This window comes from Cicer arietinum, chromosome 3, assembly GCF_000331145.2.
Source record: "Cicer arietinum cultivar CDC Frontier isolate Library 1 chromosome 3, Cicar.CDCFrontier_v2.0, whole genome shotgun sequence".
NCBI classification, from domain to species: domain Eukaryota; kingdom Viridiplantae; phylum Streptophyta; class Magnoliopsida; order Fabales; family Fabaceae; genus Cicer; species Cicer arietinum.
In genome coordinates this window covers 7,521,694-7,540,708 of record NC_021162.2, presented here as the reverse complement: position 1 = coordinate 7,540,708, position 19,015 = coordinate 7,521,694, and the positions used below count along the sequence as shown (strand labels likewise).

General features: G+C 29.2%; 1 protein-coding gene across 1 annotated transcript; it reads left to right on the top strand.

Annotated features, from left to right (window-relative positions):
- Positions 1-17,038: 17,038 nt before the first annotated feature.
- LOC101491737 (S-adenosylmethionine decarboxylase proenzyme-like) lies at positions 17,039-18,482 on the top strand. Its single transcript, XM_004491714.4, has one exon. It carries the CDS (start codon positions 17,223-17,225, stop codon positions 18,303-18,305), a length of 1,083 nt encoding a protein of 360 aa, XP_004491771.1. The 5' UTR covers positions 17,039-17,222; the 3' UTR covers positions 18,306-18,482.
- The last annotated feature ends 533 nt before the right edge of the window (positions 18,483-19,015 follow it).

The following is a 19,015-nucleotide window of genomic DNA, read 5'->3' as shown; positions in this document are numbered from 1 at the left end:
AACATGGATGACTTTAAAGCATGTCTATGCAATAATTTCTCGAGACAAATAACAGGGGATAATAAGATAAACAAATAGAGAATACAACCTTTGCCGAAAGTATTACTATTTAGGTTTGTCAAAGCAAGAGTATACAATCCTTGTTTACTCTACCAAAATGTATTGAGATTCAATTAATATGGAACGTGAAAGAGCATGAGGAACCCAACATAAAAAAACAAGAAGAGGAGGAAGAAGAGATGACTTGATTTTCATGCTATATTTTTTTTACTAATTAAAAAAAAATTATTGATTGAAATTAAAGAGAATACCGATCAAATTAAAGTAACCAGAATATTCAAGCCTATAAAATTAAAGGACCTTTTTCTGGACGTTGACTTTTACCATGATGTTGACTTTTTCTGGACGTTGACTTTTACCATGATGTTAACTTTTTCTGGACGTTGCCTTCATTGTAACATTAACTTTTTCTAGGTGTTGACTTTTTCAAATCATTTACTTTCACCACTTTTTCAAATCATTTACTTTCACCAAAGGCAACTTACCAAAGACAGAGGACGTCAGACATTTACTTCATCTCCTGAGGCAACTTATTAGAGGCAGAGAAAGTCAGACCTTACTTCATCTCTAGAAGCAACTTATTAGAGGCAAAACAAGTCAGACACTTGCTTCATCTCCAGAGGCAACTTATCAAAGACAAAGGAAGTCAGATGCTTGTTTCATCTCTAGAGGAAGACTTAGCAAAGTCTTTCTTTTTTTCATTAGAGGCAAACTTTACCAAAGTCTGGTTTGCTTCATTAGAGGCAGAGGTAGCAAAGACAATTTGAGCATAATTATATCAGAGACAAAGGAAGTCGTGGCAGTTCACTGCTTGAACCATTAGAGTTAGTATATCCGAGACACTTTTTGACCAGTTTTGAAATGCAGAATTTATCAAATCTTTTTGACAAATCATCAGAGGATATATCCTAATATTCTGCATAGTATTTTTGGTCTTAGACCTTCACACTTAATTAAAATATTAGTACCTTAAATTAGTCCCACAAATCAATTTTGTTATCATAAAAACAAGTATGGTCTTAATATTTGAAACCAATTCAATTCTAAAAACCTCCCCCTTTGTGATGATGTCAAACATTCATTTTTGTGAATAATTTTTTTATTTTAAAAATAGAGCATTGTAGCGAAGCCCCCACTCAGAATATGCATGTTTGATTTAAAAGAAGATAATATTCAGACATTTATAAAAATAGTTCTTCAAAAATATAAAGAAAAGAAAAGCTATAAAAAATAAAGAAAAATATCCCCCTTTTTCATCAAACAAAAAGTAAAGAAAAGTTGTAAAAAATATTTTAAGATACTGACTTCTGTCAAATTAGCACAAACTGTTTTAATTGAATTTAGTTTTACCACAAGCACAAACAAATTCAATGTTTCAAAGGCAGGACAAGCATATATTTAACCAGTCATTATATTTTACCATAAATAAACATTTAGAGGATTCAAACATCATTATTTAATAAACAAAATATTTAGATGTTTCCTTTATAAACTCAAATATGTCCCCAACAAGAGGTTTTGTGAAAATGTCATCCCACTAATGATCAATGTCTACAAATTTAATGTCTAAAATACCTTTCTGAATATAATCCCTTATGAAATGATGTTTAATCTCTATATGTTTTTCTCTAGAATATAAAATATGATTTTTGGTTAAACATATACTTGAAGCATTATCATAGAAGACATGGATGTTACTCTCATTAATGTGGAAATCTGCAAGTTGATGCTTCATCCACAACACTTTAGTGTTGCAACTAGCTGCTGAGATATATTCTGCTTCTGCTGTTGACAATGCAATGGTTCCTTGTCTTTTGCTCAACTAGGAGATCAGATTTTCACCAAGAAAAATGCAATTTCCAATGGTGCTATTTCTTTCTAGCTTATCTCCAACATAGTCAACATCACATAAACAACTAACATGTACTCAGAGGAAGGCTTATAACACAAATAAATGTTAGTTATACCTTTTAGACATCTAAAGATCCTCTTAATAGTTGTTAAATGAGATTCTTTAGGATCATAGTGAAATCTGACACACACACTCAAACTAAGCAAAATGTTAGGTCTAGAGGCAGTCGAGTAAAGAAGGGAACCTATCATTCCTTTGTATATATTTTGATCTACCTTTTTACCTGTTTCATCTTTATCAAGAGAGCAAGTTGGATGCATAGGAGTTGCCATGACCTCACAATCATCCATTTTAAACTTTTTAAGCAATTCTCTTGTGTATGATCTAGTGAATAAATACTCCCTCTGGACTTTGATGAATTTGAATTCTCAAAAGTAATTTTAATTATCCCATCATACTCATCTCAAACTCATTATACATTAACTTAGAAAAATCTTGGCAGAGCTTGCGATTAGTGGAACCAAAAATAATATCGTCAACATATACTTGGACAATAAGAAAGTCATTTTTAGATGGTTTTGTAAATAAAGTAGTGCCACCTGACCTTTTTCAAAATTATTTTTTTTATCAAAAATATACTTAATTTGTCATACCAAGACCTTGGAGCTTATTTCAGTCCATATAAAGATTTATTTAATTTAAACACATGGTTTGGATATTCAATGTCCTCAAAACCAAAGGATTTCTTGGCATGCACTTCTTCATTTATGTATGCATTTAAAAAAGCACTTCTTATATCTATTTCATATAAAGTAATTTTGTTAAAAACATCATATAAGAGTAAGAGTCTGATATCTTCCTGCTAACAATATCCTTTTGCTATAAGACTAGTTGTGTTTCTGACTACTTCACACTTCACATTCATTTTATTTATGAAAATCCATTTGATTTATGTGGATTTTGTTTCTTTAGGCTCAAGAACAAGACTCCATACATCATTCATTTTAAATTGATTTAATTTTTCTTGCATGGATAATATCCAACTATCATCTAATAGTGCTTCATTTATATTTGTTGGCTCAATTTCCAAAATTAGTCCAAATAGTGATGCTTCTTTAGTTGAGGATCTGATTTTCAGAGGTTCAATTGTACTCCATATGATCAAAGTGTTTGGATGAGAGGATTGATATTTCCATCCAAGTTTTGATTCCTTATGATTTTGATTTGATTGCTCAGGAATATCCTTTGAATTTTGTGTTTTCTCTAGTGTTGTTGTTTCCCCTGATTTAGCTATTTTCCTTGATTTAACTATTTCCTATGATTTTTTTCCCCTCTTATTTTTGTGAATCTGCAAAATCTTGGCTGTTAACTTGTTTCTATTTGATTCTGAAAACCCTATTATGACTATCCTTTGTCCATATTCCATAATTGGTGTTTCAGCTTTGCTGCTAAGGACATTTGTAAGATAAACAATTTTTTGCTTTTGTATGCAAATCTAGTTGGGTCCTAGTTTGGATGTAATCCACTAGTTCACCATAGAATTAGACTTGTCAACCTGAAGGATGTAATCAACTAGTTCTTCACATAATCAGACTTACACTTAAACACCTACTAGTCACACTGATTGTGTTCAATCTTCTCAACCTCTTAGCTTAGTACATTCAAGTTGTTGAGGTAGGTAGGCACTATTGGGCTAGGTTACAAATAAAATGGTGTTGATTTTTTCTGAATTAGCTATCGCAAATAGTGTTTACAAATTTGTCACTTCATAGCTTCTCTTAGCTCTAGCGTGAAACAAAATCATATTAACACTTTTTTACAAGAAATTCAAAATAATATTAAATCTTATTTTTGTTATAGATTAAATTAAGCATTTATTAGATATAACATTACTTAATATATGAATACATTAATTATTTACCATCACAAGTTATGTTGTAAAAAATATTGCATAATTCCAGACAAAAGTTATGTTGTTGTCAAAATATTGATTATGACAACTTCTATGGTACTCTAAAAAATGAAGAGTATACCAGTATTTGTTAATTTATTAACCAATAGATGTGTTCCTTTTTCAACATCAGCGTCTATATATTATATATTAAGTTGATCAAATTAGTTGCACATGTACATTTATCTTTATAATTTAATCCCCTTAAATTTAATAAATTATTGTCATAATTTTTTTATTTTAATTAAAATAATTATCAAGGTTTAGAACTCCTTACATTCCTCTCTTGGGAAACTCCATTCCACCACCAAAGTAAATCGCTCTCATTCGTATCCTAGTTTGTAACAAGGAAATAGTTCCTTTAGTAGAAATAAAAATGGTCATATTTGCTTGTCTATGCTAATACTAAATATACAATATCTTAGAGATTTTCTAGAGCAATTGTTCTTAGTGGCTTATCTTGATAAAGTTAATCTTTCAAGGTTATTTGATTTCGATGATATTAGAGTTAATTTTGTTTTGTGGAAGCAGACGAAGATAAACGATGATGTTAGGTAACTTGTAATTCAAATAAGACATTAGTTGTATGTGATAATTAACTAACCACTCAATTAGTTAGTTAAAAGATAGTTAGAATGAATAGGAATAACTCATGTATAAATTTGATATTCAATTCATTCAATACACAAATCCTACTATTCACATGCTAATTTCTGTTTCTTGCACTTGAAGTAACAGTTTTGAAAGCTAACGATTGGTATTAGAGCCATCAGATTTGATCCAAATCAGAGTGACAAACATGAGTGGAATGTGAGGATTAAAATACGAGTGAAGTGAGGATGATTTCAAGTGCAAACAATGGAAATTTTCCAGCCCATATGCCACACTTTAATGGAAAAGATTGGGATAAATGGAGAGTAAAAATTCGAGCATTATTTGGATTTCAATAAGTGCTAGAAATAATAGAAAATGGTTTTGAGGATTTGAGAGCTAATCCAACAGAGGTACAGAGATCAAGTTTTAAAGAAACCAAGAAGAAATATTGCAAAACAACATTCATTCTTCATCAATGCCTTGATACAACTAACTTTGACAAGATATCTGATGAAACAAGTGTAAAAGAAGCCTGATACATTCTTAAGAAGTGTTATTCATGAGGAACTAAGGTAAAGAAAGTGATGTTGCAGACCTTACAAAGGAAACTTGAGCTATTGCAGATGGAGGAACAAAAAAAGGTATCAGATCTGATTTCAAGATTAAGAACAATCACAAATCAGGTGATTGGCTATGGTGAGAAGTTGACTGAACAAAAATTGTGTGAAAAGGTTGCAAGAATCTTGCATCCCATATTTGATTATATTGTGTGTGCCATTGAAGAATCCAAAGACATTTCAACCTTGACTCTTGAAAATTGCAAGGAACATTAGAAGCAAAAGAATAGAGAATGGATGAAAGGAATGGAGGGAGGTTTGGTGTTCAGACACTGGTAACACAAATACAAAAGCAAGGGGATCAGAAGAGAAAGTGGAAGAAGAACAAGATTAACAAGTCTGAAGATAAGTTTGAGTCCTCATCAAATGGATGAAATGCAAGTGGTAAATTCAAAGGAAAATCAAATAACTTTCAAAAGAATAAGGTGTAATGCTACAATTGTGAGAAATTTGGGCATTTTGCTGATGAATGTTGGGCTAGAAAAGGAAAAAAAAAAGAAGAAGGATGAGGAAGACGCATGTGTCGCACAAGAGGAGGAGTCAGATTCATACACATTGTTGTTGATGGCTACAACAAATGAAAAACCTTCTCAAGCCCAATTTTGATTTCTTGATACTTGATGCTCCAATCACATGACATGTCACAAAGAATGGCTGGTGGATATTGATACCTCAAAGCAAGATCAGATTTGCTGATTACAGAACCTTGAAAGCTGAAAATGGTGGCAACATGGTGATAAAAATAAGAAATGGAAAGATAATGGTAATTGAGAATATGTTGTGTGTGCCAAGGATGAAAAACAACTTGTTGAGCATAGGCCAGCTGATTCAGAAAGGATTTCAAGTGATTGTGAAGAATATTGCTCTAGAAATGTATAATGACAAAATAATATGATATTGAAGGTTCCTCTCTCAAAGAACAGAACATTTGTCATAAACATACAAGCTACAGACATCCAATGCTTGAAGGCAGTAAGCTCAATTGATGAGAACTGGTTGTGGCATTCAAGGTTTGGTCACTTGAATTTTAGAAGCCTGCAACAACTACAAACAAAGAATATGGTAAGTGGTGTTCTTGTGATTGATGTTCATGAGAAGGTATGTGAGGTATGTATGGCAGGAAAACAATAAAGGAAATCCTTCAAATCACAAGTGCAAGCAAGAACAAAGGATTGTCTTGAAATGGTTAATAGCGACATATGTGTACCATTTTAGGTGCCATCATTAAGAGGTAACAAGTACTTCATAATATTTGTTGATGAATTTAGTATAATGTTGTGGATTTATTTGATAAAGAACAAAAGATGAAACATTTGAGATGTTCAAGAATTTCAAAGTGAAAGTTGAAAAACCAAGTGGAAAAAATGTCAAAGTGCTAAGGATAGATGAAGGTGGTGAGTATACATGACATGAGTTTGAGGAATTCTATGTCAAGCATGGAATTGAACATGAAGTGACTGCCCATTACACACCTCAACATAATGGACTAATTGAAAGAAGAAACATAACCATCCTAGACATGACTAGAAGTATGTTGAAGGGAAATGAATTTCCACACAAGTTTTAGGGTAAGGCTGCATCAATTGATGCTTATATCCTAAATAAATGTCCAACAAAGAAGCTACCATAGAAGGTGTCAGAGGAGATTTGGAGTGGTTGGAAACCATTAGTATGACACTAAAGGACATTTGGTGCTATATGTTTCAAGCATGTGCCTGACCAGAAAAGAAGAAAGTTGCAAGATAATAGTGAAGCCATGATCTTGGTTGGGTATCATCCAAATGGTGCGTAAAAACTATATGATCCTACTAAAGAAAAAGTTCTAGTTATTAGAGATGTGGAAGTAATTGAGTAAGAAAATTGGGGCTGGAAGCAGACAACCAACAACGTCAGCCAACTCTAGGACTAGAGACAAAATACATGCATCACCATCCAGCACTGGGAATAAGAGATCAACAACATCTGCTAGCCTACACAAATTCTTATACCAATGCAAAATGATCATCAAGCCAGTGGAGACGCAATTGAAGAAATGATAGCATCAAGTAGATCTCAGAGAAAAAGGCAGCCACCAACACATTTAAGAGAGTTTGAAGTATAGAATGACAATGAAATTGACAACATTAGAGATCTAGTTCACTTTGCTCTATTTGCAAATACAGAATCTTTAAATGTTAAAAAATTTATGAAGAGATGTCCATGGAAGAAAGCAATGATAGAAGAAATCAAGACAATTGAGAAGAACTAGACTTGGTGCCTAACTGGCTTACCTTCAAAACAAATGTAGATATGAGTTAAATAGGTCTACAAACTCAAGCTAAATCCATATGGAACAATTAATAAATACAAAGATAGATTGGTTGCCAAAAGATTCTTACAAAGCCATGATTAATAGTCTAGGATTGTCTCAATCTGAAGTACTTGCTCCAATAGTCAAGATTGAGACAATCAGATTAGTAGTAACACTAGCTAGTGCTAGAGGTTGGTTGATGTGTCAGCTTGATGTCAAATCTACATTTTTGAATGGATTGTTTGAAGAAGAAGTGTATGTCTCTCAACCACCAGGATTTGTGATCAAGGGAAAGGAGGATAAAGTGTTCAGATTGAGAAAAGCTCTCAATGGCTTAAAGCAAATCCTAAGATCTTGGAACAAAATAATTCACTCATTCTTAATCAACATTGGCTTCATCAAGTGCACAGTTGAATATGAAGTTTATGTGAAACATTAATACTGAATGAAGGGTAAAAAATGATCTTAATTTGTTTATGTGGATGAATTGTTGGTAACTGGCAGTCGCAGGAAATAAATTGAAGAATTCAAGGAAATCATGAAAAATGAATTTGAAATGTCAGATCTGGGCAAGCTGACTTATTTCCTGGGAATGGAATTCACTGGACAGAAGCAGGGCTGGTGATTCATCAGAGGAAGTATGCTGGAGAAATATTGAGAAGATACGACATGGTTGGATGCAACTTTGTTGTCACTCCAATTGAAGTCAATGCTAAGCTAGGGAAATGAGCTGAAAAGAAGCTGACTGACACTACTCTATTCAAGCAAGTTATTGGTTCCCCTAAGGTACTTGTGCAACACAAGACCTGATGTTTGCTATATTGTGGGTGTCATTAGCAGATTCATGGAGAATCCCGAGCACTCTCACTGGATTGTAGTCAAGAGAATCATCAGATACATTCAAGGCACATTGGAACATGGAATTCTGTTTGCAACAAAATTAAATCTAATAGATGGAGACTTAGTAGGCTATTCATACTATGTATTCAAATTCATGAAATCTTTAATAGCATGGAGCTCAAAGAAGAAGCCAATCATAGTCTTGTCATCATACGAAGCTGAATATATTGTTTCAGCTATGCAACCTGCCAAACATTATAACTGGAAACTTCGATGGAAGAATTGAAGGTTGATGTATGCAGACCAGTGCCATTGATGATTGACAACATCTCAGCCATAAATCTAGCAAAGAATCATGTATCTCATGGAAGAAACAAGCACATTGAAACAAAGTTTCATTTCTTAAGAGATCATGTTGGAAGATGCAAGCTTAAACTCATATACTGTCAAACTGAAATGCAAGTGGCTGATACTATTGAAGTAGCAATGTAGACTTACAAGGAAGGGGGATTTGAATTGTAAATATATCTATTTAAAAATTCCTAAAATAAACTCAAGTTTTAACTCAAGAATGATCTTGGTTAAGAAAACATAAAACAAACAACGTTCTTGATTTTTATTATAAAACGGAGAACATTCTTGGTTAGCTTATAAAACAGAAAATCAGTTTGTGTTTTATCTTAGTTAATCAATCAAGCTTAATAAATAAAGAGATAAGATAGAGAATACCACACAAAGATATATCATGGTTCACCCAACTCGAGATACGTCTAGTCCTCACACTGTGAGATTTTCCACTAAGTATTTAAAACAAAGAACCTTCTTGATTTTACAGCACCTAGTTCAGATCAACTTTGATCTGTTTCGATCTCTATTACTTTCCACCCAGAAAGTAAATGCAACACCTATCTAACTTTGACAGGATTTAATACAATCTAAACAAACTATAATAAAACTCTTATAGTTTGAGTTTTTACAATAAAATTGTTTTTTATAGAATCTGAGATGTCTCAACTCTTGTTTGAGATTCAATTCTTTACAAAAAAAATCAGTAGTAATCACGCAATCTGATGTTGGAATTTAGAACTGCTTCTTCTTTGTGAAAATTGAGAAATTCAAGTATGTGAGTGTGAATGATTATGGGAATTGACAACTCTTGAATTTCTTAACTAATTTTTGGATATTGGCCTTCCTTTTATAGGCGTTTAGAAGCAATTAATAAGGGTAAAAAAGAGCTGTTGGTAGTGCTCTGTCACTTTTGACCAAAACCAATATATGAGAATAAAAATAATTCAGCCTTTGAATAATTTGAAACTGATTTAACTGAGTCTGTTATAGCCTTGCTTAATCAGTTTTGTTTTCTAGTTTAAGGGCCTTTGAAGCTTCTCACTTAATGTTTGATGCTACAGCTTCAATCTGGAGCCTTGAATCTAGCCAAAATAGTTTGGAGAAAGATTATAAGTCATTGCAGAAGTAAACATAACGCTGTTGTAATTATGCAGAAAACGAAGATTGATTATCAATATTGATCTGTCAATTTGATCTTTATGGTGATTTGATGATCAATCTGGAGTTCTTGTTTTGATCTTTCTGGATGTCTTTGTAATGTCTTAACATATATCAAGGTTGATCGAACTTTCTTGACAGTTTGATTTAAGTGGTTTCAAACTGTTTCAACTGGTTTGTTTCGAGTCCTTTTATTTTAATGATTCGAGAACCTTCTCGTACTGGGATGAATCATATTTGTTCCTTGCCATGTACTAATGATATTGGTATAAAATTCAGAGGCAAAGGCTTTGTTAAACTGGTGGAGATTGATTGGTCAAGATGTTGTGATGATCATTCTTGAAACTGGAGATCATTATCTGTTTTTGTCCAGAATGTTCTTGTTACAATTTTGAACTGTTTTTCTTTGCTTTGCTTGATTCTGTTCTTTAATTAAATTCACTCAAAAGCACAAGTTAAATTAACATAATATTTTAGAATCATAATTAACTATCTTAATTAACCTTTGTTTATTTTCATCAAAACTTTAAATGTATAGTTTGTCTCAACAACTATGTTCACGGAATTGAGGACAAACATATTTGAGGAGTGAAGACTAATGTTAGGTGTAGTATCACTTAAATACTTGAATTAAGGAAAAGTGTTACATAACTTGTAATTCAAGCAATGCATTAGTTGTATGTGATAACTAACTAACTAATAACTCAATTAGTTAGTTAATTATTTATTTAGTCAAAGGGAAATTAGAATGAATAGGAATAGCTTATGTATAAATAGCATATTCAATAAACAAGTCCTACTATTCACATGCTATTGTATGTTTTTGTTTGTTGCACTTGAAGTAATAACTTTGAAATCTAACAAATGAAGAATAGTGGAGAGTGACGATGAAGAACGACAGAGAGACGATGGAGAACGGTAAACTAAAGAGATAACGTCAGAGAAGAAACTTAAAACTTGATATTTTTATATAGTTTAATAAATAAATATTAATTATTTTAAAATAAAATAAAAAGTGTAAAATTTAAAAATTTGGTGGTGTTAAATTTAAAATTATGGTCAATCTTACTCACATGTAACATGTCATTAGGCTATTGATTATTTAAGTTGATAGTAGCAAAACATATCGATTTTCTATTGTAGCATAGAAATCCCCTTGTATTATTTGCAACGGAAAATTATGTTGTTGCTAAAAAGTTGTATTATTTCCAATGAAAATTATATTGCTATCAAATTATGGTATTATTTGTAGCGGAAATTTTTTTGTTGCAAAACAAATTGTATTATTTTCAATAAAAAATTATGTAGTTGCCAAAAGATTGTGTTATTCTTAACAATACATTATTTGTCAAAAGTTTGTATTTGCAGCAACGTTAATTGTTGTTGGCATAATTAAGTTTTTTCAAGCGACAACGACATTATTGAGAAAATATATATTTTATTGTGGCGACATAAATAAGTTGTTGTCATATGAATTTTATTGTTAGCAAATTGATTGTTGGTGAGAAAAATCTTTGTCATATATCTTATATATCTTGCAATGTAAAGTGATTTATCTCAAATATTAATCATCAAATGAATGATTTTTATTTTATATACATATATAACCAATCACGAATAGATATCTATTCACTCTATCAACTTCTAACTTTAGAGAAGGCAAATCCAATCTAAAAAAAATAAAAAACAAAACTCTAATTATTGTGTGGTTGATAAAAAACAACTCCTAACCACTCACTTTTTCAATGTACGGTCAAAAACACTATTATTTATAGATGTTCTTTTCCGAGTAAATCCTTTGTAAGAAATAGTAATGCTCGATTGATAATTGGTTAAAAAAATCAAGATCAAAGTCTACATGTGTTTGACGATGTGAATTTTGTTGTAAAGTAACACTTATAAAACATAAAGCATATATATGCAATAGTATTTCTCTTCAGGAATAAAACAGAGAATCATAGGATAAACATAAATGGAGGCTTCTACAATATTTTTGATTCTAGGCAATAATAACTAGGGTGTTTGACTTCTTTTGTAACAAAAAAAAAATTAAAATATAAGTTTGATAATTTATCTTTTATTTAATATTTAATATATATATATATATATATTATTTGTTTTATTTTTTATATTTATTTATTTATTCATATCTTTTATTTGTTATATAATATTTATTTTAGTCGTTAATAAAATGATAAATTTTTATAATTTTATGAAAGATAAAATATTAAAATGATTATTAAGTAAAAGATAAAAGATTGAAGCAAGAGATAGAGTCAAAACAAATTAAGAAAATAAATTAAAGTACCAAAATAAATATTAAATAAAAAATAAGAGGCCAAAATTATATTTTAGTCAAAAAGAAACTTATATAAAATTTTAGGGGCTTTTACTTTACAAAAACATTTCAGTTTCTTAAAATTTGTCTTAATTTTATTTATTAATAAAAAAATTATTAAAGTAAACAATTGTTTATTTTTGTAAAGAAATTGTCTATATTTTCTATAAATATTAAAATAAAATAAAAATGTTTTATGATTTCTAGAAATTCATCTTCATTAACAAATATTTCATATTTTCTCATGAGAATGGTTCATTTGAAGAGTCTACCATCAATATTGAATAAATTCACATTATAAAAAATAAAAATATAATATTTTTACAAAATAAAATAAGACTTAAACCATATGTATTTTGTTGAAATATTTATTTTTTATTTACTAAAATATGTGTTCATTTTATATTAATAATTTTTTTAAAGTGAATCAATAATCATTAACGTTGAAAGAAGATGAAATACTAATTAAAAAATATCCATTTTTAAATATTATGAAAACAGTTTTACTAGACAAACTATAATTAGTTACACTTGATGATTAATTAGTTAATTACCTAAAATATACAATGAAATTTATGTATTCAATAAAAACATATAACTAGTATAACTAACTAATTTTTTTAATACATTTTTTATATTCGATTATATATATTTAGAAATATAAATAATTATGACTTAAAGAATCTTTTATCAAATTAATCCAAATTCAAAAACTTTTTAGTAAAAAAACTTATATTTTAGTGAGAAAGAATGAGGCAAAAGTGATGCGTTTTGCATGAAATTTGGACGTGGAGGAAGAATAAAGGAAACCAATTCATAGCTTCTTTTCTTGCCTTTTGTTGATTCTTTTCATTAGGCTGTCTTCCAATATCAATATTGTCCACACAAATTTCCACCTACACACGTCACTCGCTGCCTGCACCTGCCACCTCCAATATTCCTATTTAAAAAGTAAAGTAAATTACAAAAATAAAAACTTATACAAAGAAAAATTAAATACTAATATCAAATTTCAGTTTTTAAATCTATCGAATGGACTTTTTATATTCAAATCTGTAAAACTATTTCAATTCATTTAGGACAGACCGTATATTGTGAATTTCTTTTTTGTTACATTTATTTTGACTTTGAGACAATTGAGTGAAATATTGACTATAATAAGGATCAACTTTCTCACCATCATTGCTCACTTGGACATTAGTGCAATTTTATTAAATATTTTCCCCCTTTTTATCTTTATTTCATTTTTGAATTAAAATTAATATATAAATTTTTCAAATAAACAAATATTGTGATAATGATATTTTAATATTTTTAATAAAATTAGTTTTATTAAAAATGTTGCTTTATTTATAATTCAATATATACATTTTTAATCTCAAAAAACAATTTAAAATTGAAAAATATATATTTACATAATATAGGTTTTTAAACTAATTTTAACTTGTAATTTAAAATTATATTTAATGGTATTTTCTATGAATGAAAATATTAACTATTTTCCATACTTTTGGTATTTCCCTGATTAATTTTTACACATATGACTTTTTAATTAAAAATAATGTTAATAATAAAATAAGTAAGGAAATTAAGCCATTTTAAATAGTAAAATATAATTTACATTTAATACATTGACTATAAAATACCCAATTTAATTTAATTTAATATTTAATGTTTCATAAAAATGTATGTATGCATTTATATAGGATAAATCTTTTTAAATTAAAATTATCTTTAGAATAATGAGTTATTTTATATTTATGATTATTAAATTAAAATTATCTTATAATATTAACAATTTAAATTTAATTGTAAATTTATCTTTTTCTCACTTGAATATTGTTGTCAATATATGTCATTCATCTTTCTTCTGTTTTTTTAATTTCATGTATAAATTAGAACAAAATAAAGCGGACAGTCATAATATTTTGATATTTAATTATAATTAATTCAATAAAGTACATTCATTTTATATTTCTTTTGATAAAATATTCGTTTTATAATTAGAACTAGAAGTACTGATTCTCAAAAATAATCTAGAGGCACTTAAATTTTGTTCCTAATTTATATATGTCAATTTAGTTAAGTAAAATAGTAAATTATTTATTATTATTATTATTATTATTATTATTATTATTATTATTATTATTATTATTATTGTTCCTATAAATTTTTATTCACTTGAGTAATCATATTTAAAATGTTTTAAATACTAAATTTAAGTATCTCTTCTTGATAAATATATTCGAATTAAAATTTTACGAAAATTTAATCATTGATGTTAGACTCAACCCAATTTAATAAAATAATAAATTATATTTCTATAGATTTAATAATGTAGAGGTTATCTTCTCAAAAAAGAATATAGGACTTATTTTATATAATTCATAAGTAGGTAAGGGCAAGTATTATTATATTTATACAAGCATGTAAACTAAAGTGTTTGTCCGTTCAATTTTCTCGATAAAACTATTGGTTACAAAATTTTGTGCAATTAGTTAAAAATTGTTATTATTAGATTGTGTAAAATTGAATAAAATATAAACAAAAGAGTTTAAATGATTTTAAAAATAAAAATAAATTATCCAATTTTTTTATATTTCACTTATTTATATATAAGTATAGAAATTTGAAGATTGTTACTAATATACTCCCTCAAAAATGATAAACAAAAATGGTATTATCAATGTAATAAAATATAAGTAAAATTTGATATATTTATGTTAATTTTTATTAATTCACTTTTACTTATATTTTATTATGAATGAAATAACTACAAAATTTATGTATTTAATTCGAAACTAAGATCAGATTGTCAATTTTTTAGTTGTCTATATTTTGTTCTAAAAGACGATTTATCATATATTTCAACACACTATATTCTATTTATTGAAATTTATATAAACCCCACATAATTATTTATTTAGATTATGTGTTAGATAGTGTCTCCTAGTATTATTAAAATTAATGTTGATAAATAAAATAAGTATTACAATATTTAATGATAAAATATATTTTACAATAAATACACTTTGACTATAATAAAACTATATATTCAATTTTATTTTATTTAATATTTCAGAAAAAACAATAAAATAATGCATTTATTTATTTATTTATATAAGATAGATTTTGTTCAACTAACATTATCTTTAAAATAATGAATATTTAATGTTTAGGATTATTTTATTCAAGAGGATCTTATAAAATTAATTATTTGAATTTTTTTTGACAAAATTAATTATTTGAGTTTGATAATTAATGTAGCATTCCCTTAAAAGTTAATATAATAAAATATATTCAATTATCTAGAATGAACAGTACTTAGAATTTTCATAATTCAAAGCTCTTTTAATATAATTTATATACTATTTCTTTCTCACAAATAAACAAAAATAGAATTAAAAGAAAAGAAAGAAATATGTCTTAGTGAAATTATATATATATAATATTAATTAAACGTAAAAAAATATATAAAAGAAAACTTTATATATTAAAAAAAGAATATTCTCTTCGTAAAAACAACGGAATTCTATGCCAGGAGAAAGATACGTGGCTAAGAAAAGGGACGTGGCGAAGCGATGGGATGAGAACAAAAGATGCGAAAAACCGAAGGGCATTATTGTCATTTAACCTTTACATCAGTCCCTATTTAAATCCCATCTCTCCTCAGAGCAATTCAAATCAATTGCAATTTCATTTCAATTTTCTAAACCGATTTTTTTCTCTCTTCTATCTTGTCTGCAATTTTCTATATTCTCCGTAAGTGCATTACGATTCGCCTCTTTTTATTTTTTTCTCAATTGTTTTTTCGATTATTTCATTGTTTTAATATTTTGCATCTGTTCTTCATTTTGTTCGATTTAGGTTGATTTTAATTCGAAATTCTGATTGGTTGAGGCGATATCGTGAAAAGCATAGATCGGTCTCCAATCGTTTATAATTGTGAGTATCACGCTCCTATTTTCGTTTTTCTGTTTTCATTTATTTATATATTATCGTTATTTTGTTTTTGAGGAATGAATATGATTCAATTTTCGAGGAAGAAAATAAATAAAAAAATTATTCTTTTTGGTGTTGTTTTGTTTTTGTTTATTTATTTTATTCTTGATGATAGCATTTGATGATTGAAAGGATCTGACCTTTTATTTTTGCAAAATTTTGTTTGGTATGAATTTTTTGTTAGCATTTTGCAAGAAAATATTCTGATGATAAGGTTTTTCTTTTGAACCTTATGTTCTTCTGATGATAAGATTCTGGGAAGAAGATTTTGATGTTTTGATTCCTGACATTGATTATATTTAACTCTGATCACACGTTTCTCAAGTTTTTTAAAATGTTTTTAAAAATAATTTCTGAAAAATTTGTTAATGCTGTTGTATTCTGGGGAATTTTGCTCCTTTGGGTTTGTATTTATATCTTTTGAATCGATTTTTTTTGTTTATTTTCGTTGCATACTACCCAGATTTTCTCCATTTGTTACAACTGGTTAAGAAATTGTTATGATAATTTATCCATATATGATTTTCAATTTCCCCCTCATGATTTCTCATATTTTTGTCATCTATGCCGAAAAATAACCTAGAATTCATGACTTTTGTTTGCAATTACTGGCCTATTTTTGTGATTGACATTTTTGTTTCATTCTTTTCGCAGGAAGGTGTGAATGAACTGATGGAGTCTAAAGGTGGTAAAAAGAAGTCTAGTAGTAGTAAGTCCTTATTATACGAAGCTCCTCTCGACTACACCATTGAAGACGTTCGACCACACGGTGGAATCAAAAAATTCAGATCTGCTGCTTACTCCAACGTAAGTTCATATTTCAATTCCTTTGATAAATGGAAACATTAATAAAACATAATTTTAAATTGCGGTTATGCGGCCACCATTTGTTTCATTTGAGATGGTGGCGGACAATTTAAAACCATGAGTTAAGATTGATTTTGAATTTGTGTTTTAACACATTTTTTTTGTAATTGTGCAGTGCATCCGCAAACCATCCTGAGATTTTTCCTTGGTTGTGATATAACTCCTTGATCTTTCAAACTGCAATATTATTCTAGTTTCCTCTTCTCTCCTTTTTCGTGTCCTCCTCCTCCTCGTCTTTGCTTTTTCTTCAACCCTTGTTCCCTTTCTCTACACACAACAAGTATTGTTTTCTCCTTTTATTCAAGATGACCATGACAAGTTCACCAATCGGTTTTGAAGGCTATGAAAAGAGGCTTGAGGTATCTTTTTTCGAGAATGGCGTTTTCTCTGATCCTGCTGGATTAGGTCTCCGAGCATTGTCCAAAGATCAATTGGACGAGATTCTGAAACCAGCAGAGTGCACTATTGTTGACTCACTATCGAATGGTTATGTCGATTCATATGTTCTTTCGGAGTCCAGCCTATTTGTCTATGCTTACAAAGTCATAATCAAAACATGCGGCACTACCAAGTTGCTTCTGTCTATCCCTGCCATTCTTAAGCTTGCTGATGGTCTCAACATTGCTGTGAAATCAGTGAGATACACTCGTGGAAGCTTCATCTTTCCTGGAGCTCAATCATTCCCTCATCGAAGCTTTTCGGAGGAAGTTGCTGTTCTTGACGGCTATTTTGGCAAACTTGGTTCTGGTAGCCAAGCTTATATGATGGGTGATGCTAAAAACTCACAAATTTGGCACATTTACTCTGCTAGTGCCAAACCAGAAGCTTCATCGGAAGCTGTCTATGGCCTTGAAATGTGCATGACTGGTTTAGACAAGGAAAAAGCATCTGTTTTTTTCAAGACAGATACATCTTCAGCTTCTTTGATGACTAAGAATTCTGGAATCAGGAAGATCCTCCCAAAATCTAACATATGTGATTTTGAATTTGACCCTTGTGGTTATTCAATGAATGGAATAGAAGGAAATGCGATTTCCACTATCCATGTCACCCCTGAAGATGGTTTCAGTTATGCAAGCTTTGAAGCAGTGGGTTATGACTTTGAAAAAATGTCTCTGAATGAAATTGTTGGAAGGGTTTTAGCATGTTTCTATCCAGCTGAGTTTTCTGTTGCTTTGCACATCGATATGAATGGTGAAAAGCTTGACAAATTTCCTTTGGACATTAAAGGATACTGTTGTGGAGAGAGGATCAACGAAGTGCTTGGTATTGGTGGTGCTGTTGTGTATCGTACCTTTGTTCGAAATGATGGGTGTTCATCTCCCCGGTCTACTCTGAAATGCTGCTGGAGTGAGGATGAGAATGAGGAGGAAGTGAAGGAGATTTAGTTGTTTGGTCTTTACGTTCTGTTCTTTGTTTATGTTAATTTTGTTGTCAGTGTTGTTCCCTGAATAAAATTAGGCCTTGTGCTTGTGAAATCGAATTTCTTCTGGTTTATTTAGGAGTGGGTGTTGTACCTGGATAATATTTCTAAATAAATAAATGCTTGCTATTTAGTGTATAAATCTTGCAGATTTGTTATCGTTGTTAATGCAAATACAGATGTTTGATGTGTTCAAATTCAGCTGCACCTTCCAGTAGTGGTGATCATTTAGAAGCCAAAAGCGAATCATTTTATCTCAATTAATCATGATTTATAAGCAAAGAAAAAAATTTCTGCTTGAAGTGATTAGAATAAATGAAAAATATAATCACATGGGAATTTTGTTTTATAAAAATATCAAATAATTGGGTTTGGTTCTCTTGTAAGGGTATAGATTCTCACATCTGATTTCATGTTATCATTTATTGGGATATAGAAACATAAAAAGTTTGCGTAAAAATCTCTTTTTGTTGCTTAATTTATATTTTGGTTTAATTTTGTTTTTTAATTATTTCTGGTTCATTTTATTTTCTTGAAGAAAAAGATTAATTATAAATTGAAAAAGAAGAGAAAAAAAGAGAAACTATTTTTTGATTAATTATAATAAAAACATAAAAAGTTTAATGTGAGTCATTGAGTTTGAACGATGGAATATCACAAAAAATTACATAATGA